A 3,753-nucleotide genomic window follows, 5' to 3' on the forward strand; every position below is an offset into this window, starting at 1 on the left:
TAGTTATCCGAAACGGCGAATTTGACGTTGACCGTGACAGAGTGGAGCAACGGTTGCGAAAATATTTACACGAGGCTGTTTTGTCGTATGTATGCGATCGGGACACGTTCGACGGATACGTAAATTGAAATTCTCGCCGTTTAAATTTAGACGAAGCGATTTTGATCGTTATTTTGGTAATTCGACTAGTCCGGAGAGCCCGTAAGCCTTCGGGGAGGGGCCTTCGTCCAAACATCCTCCGGCGAAGGTAATGTAAATTTAAAAGGAAACGAGATACCGAATACCGGTTTAATGCACCGGAGCAACATTTTCAATGTCGGAGTGTTTCTGGCGGCGACCTTCGCTCGTGCAACCTTAGAGCAGCGTGACTCGAGACAGGCACGAATCCGCTCGTGTGCGCCTGTAAATTTAGCTTCCGCCTTGTTCGTTGGGGGTAAGCCTTGTCTTTCTTCTTTACGCATCGATGCAAACGTAAAAAATCCATCGAACGATATATAGATTCAAATTGTCGTCGACCATGTATCCTCGTTCCGTTTTTCGAACACGTTCGAATTTCCCGCGCGCCGTTCGAAACACATGAAAACAATTTCGCCCACTATTGATATTCAACAACTTGCATATTCCCGCGAGTACTTTGCATTCTGGTAACACTGCCAAGAATTCTAATCCACTTTCCGCAGCTCTTTTGTTCTCCGATCGAGCCGTGCTTTTTGTTGATGCATTTATTTGATATGATGCTGCTCGTTATTTATGCGGAACGACCGCATACGTGAATAGATAATGCCGGTCATACATAATTTGATATCCGATAAACTAGAATACCAGTTTTTGCTGCTGATTTTCACGTTGACGTGATCGACGATTAGTCGAACATTTTTGCCGAGTGTTCCTTGTGATTTAAATTTTTCAAAAGAATCTTAAAGTGAGACGTCTTTCAACTTTTAATTTCTATAGTTCATGGTGCAGTTTTAGAGTGTAATTTTTTTGCACGGTTCGACGCTATTCACAATTAATGATTGAGAATTCAAATTCTTTACATGGTACAGTAACTATTTAACATTGCATAAAGAAATTCAATAATTCATATTTATAATTAGTAGACTGCGGATCTTTATGCATTCATAGCAAAATTGAGTAGATGAAACTCAAAAAATTGTTGGAAATATAAAAATATTGAAAGTGCCAATATATGATTTCACCTCTATTAAAATCATTAAAGGAGAAAATAACATTCAATTTGGTTTCTATTTCTTGCAATCGATGCAGATAATTTATATTTTGCATAAAGATCCGCAGTCTAATAATTAGTAACCGATAGCTAGTTTCATTACTCCAATCAGTAGTGATTTTCTGTAATACCTCCTTTTTAGTTACAAACATTAACGAATTAATCAAATTAAATCGCGTCGGAAAAAGAGACTTTTCCCATTTTTTGTGATCGTAAGATTAATTTATTTATAGTTCATGCTCAATTTGAAATGGAGCGTGAGAAGTTGTCCTTGAGACAAAGCCATTTTCCCGTCAGTTTCGAAACCGTGGTGGTTGAAAACGCACCCGAAAGCTTTTCCCAGGCTCCGTAATCCTAAGTGCACGGGGGGACGCTAGGCCGAGGCGGTCAAAGACGACCTTAGTCGAACCGCAGCCGAAGTTGCCCGACCTCGCCCGATCCGGCCGACGATAGAAGCCGAGATCGGTCGAGGTGAGACGACGGAAGGTTCATTGACCGTCTGACCATGAGCCGCGCCCCACATACGCTCCTCTCCACGTTCATCGTCCACGGCTTTCGGTTGTTTTGTTGCTCGTAACCGATACCTCAAGATCAAAGCCGTTTCTTTGGAGAAGGTCCTCGTCCTGAGCCCCGTTGAAGACTTTCACCTGTGAGCGCGATAAGCCCGCACGCGTTAATCAGTGCCTCCTGGTGCTGGAATTAGAATTTCTATACATATATACTATATACACCGAAACAGGAATTGATCGTTTCTGTTCGCTTCACTATGCCATGTACTACCCCTGGCAGAAAGTGTTCGATCAAAACCGTTCCATTTTCATCGCTATTATTATTCACGTTCATTTCGATTTATGGAAATGGTACATCGATGATCCTGAAATGCAACAATAATGCAACAAATACTCTTTTCTCAGAAAATTATGAAGATCTGTCGTAAAATCACTTCGAATATTTGTTTACACTCTGTGAAATTGTCTTGCATTTTTTGTGAGTCATAACAGATACCTAGCACACTCGATTAAATATTTTCTACCAGAGGTAACGATGTTGTATGTCTACTTAATGAAAAGCCAAATAAAATTTTGATACAACTGCTCGCACTGTTCTCACGGTGGTAAAACTTGACGTCTTTCTTGTTGTCGTTCGGATGAATGTTGATTGATGTTTCTGTCCTGCATGACAATACCGTGGAAGTACCTATACATTATTTTCATACATTGTAACGTTAATGAGCACTGGAACATCTGACTATTTTGTATTAGTTTATAGAATCTTTGGAAATAAATACGTATTGTATTATTTGCATGAGTACTTTATATATTTGGTGTACGATTAATGAGTCGGTGTAACCCGAGGAAGATTTCAGGTAATACTTGTTACCAAAGATGCAGAAATACATGTTGTATAGTTTGATTCTCAAGTAAGCCTTTTACGTAGGTAAATTCCTGTAGCGTAGAATGGGATAGTTTCAATTTAGTATATGAAATGAACAATTCTGCTTGAAACAGATCGTTAACGTCCAGTGTAGTGGCACGAAGGAAGGCGTATGACACAATAGTGTTATTGAGTTTTGCAGCGCAGCGTTAGTTGTGTTTTCAAGCAAGAGATTTGCCACGAATAATTGCTAATACATTATATTTCTGTATCATCAGGTGCAAAGGCTGAGTATTAATAATGAAACGTGGAAGGAGTAGCATGCGTGTAAGCAGTTAATCGCCTGGCAGATCGTACAGTATTTTGATCATGATCTTTTCTCTGTTTCAGCTTCCTAAAGGAAGATCTGTGTGCTGTGATTTATCACTCAGGGGGCCGAAACACGCGCAACAACGGACAACCCCACAGGACAGGGGGGTGCTTCTCGTGTCTCGGGAGGAAGGTCAGGGTCAAACAATAACCTTGACTGTAAACAATTCATACACGAGCCGCTTCTCTTTTACACCCCTTCAAAAACTAGTCCACCGTGTTACACTTTCCGACTAGTAACCACTGAAATTAAAAGTAATTCGATGCCTTCCAGGGACGATATTCGCTCCCTATCCACTGAGCAACGCTGGATCCCTCCTTCAACTGTTAGACGCGATGCACGCACCCCAGAAAGCAGAAATGATCTCATCTTTAGAAAGGTTCGGGGTATTCTTAATAAGCTTACGCCGGAAAAGTTCGCAAAGCTGAGCAACGACCTGCTCAACGTTGAGCTCAATTCTGATCTGATTCTTAAAGGTGTCATTTTCTTGGTAAGTATCACATTCACATGTATTAGTAACTACACTGTGGATTTTTGTACAAAATAACGTTCCTCATGGATGCGTCTGATTGTGTATCCACAGTATAGTAATGTCTATTTATTTCTTAATGTTCCCAATTCTCGTTCTTATATTGTATACGATTTTGACGTGCGACTCTAACCTCAAAAGTTTTTCATATAAATATGTGAGCGATAAATTTGTACAATTTCTTTGGTAGCAGGGCGAGAAATGGGAATACGGTTAGAGGAAGTGTTAATGAATATTAATGTTGGTGTTGCA

At 40.3% G+C, this 3,753-nt stretch overlaps 1 protein-coding gene across 4 annotated transcripts in view; it reads left to right on the forward strand.

Annotated features, from left to right (window-relative positions):
- Positions 1-3,753, forward strand: part of Nat1 (N-acetyltransferase 1) — a 33,903-nt gene that overhangs the window by 4,864 nt on the left and 25,286 nt on the right. For 2 of the 4 annotated variants that reach the window (XM_076444640.1, XM_076444649.1), the window contains exon 1: positions 3,235-3,462. In XM_076444640.1, coding sequence (XP_076300755.1) covers positions 3,235-3,462 — 228 coding nt within the window. Of the gene's footprint in view, positions 1-278; positions 1,878-2,992; positions 3,105-3,234; positions 3,463-3,753 lie in introns of those variants that run through there. The other 2 variants (XM_076444668.1, XM_076444657.1) reach the window with 2 other exon arrangements.

Source organism: Lasioglossum baleicum, chromosome 2 (genome assembly GCF_051020765.1).
Source record: "Lasioglossum baleicum chromosome 2, iyLasBale1, whole genome shotgun sequence".
Classification (NCBI taxonomy): Eukaryota; Metazoa; Arthropoda; class Insecta; order Hymenoptera; family Halictidae; genus Lasioglossum; species Lasioglossum baleicum.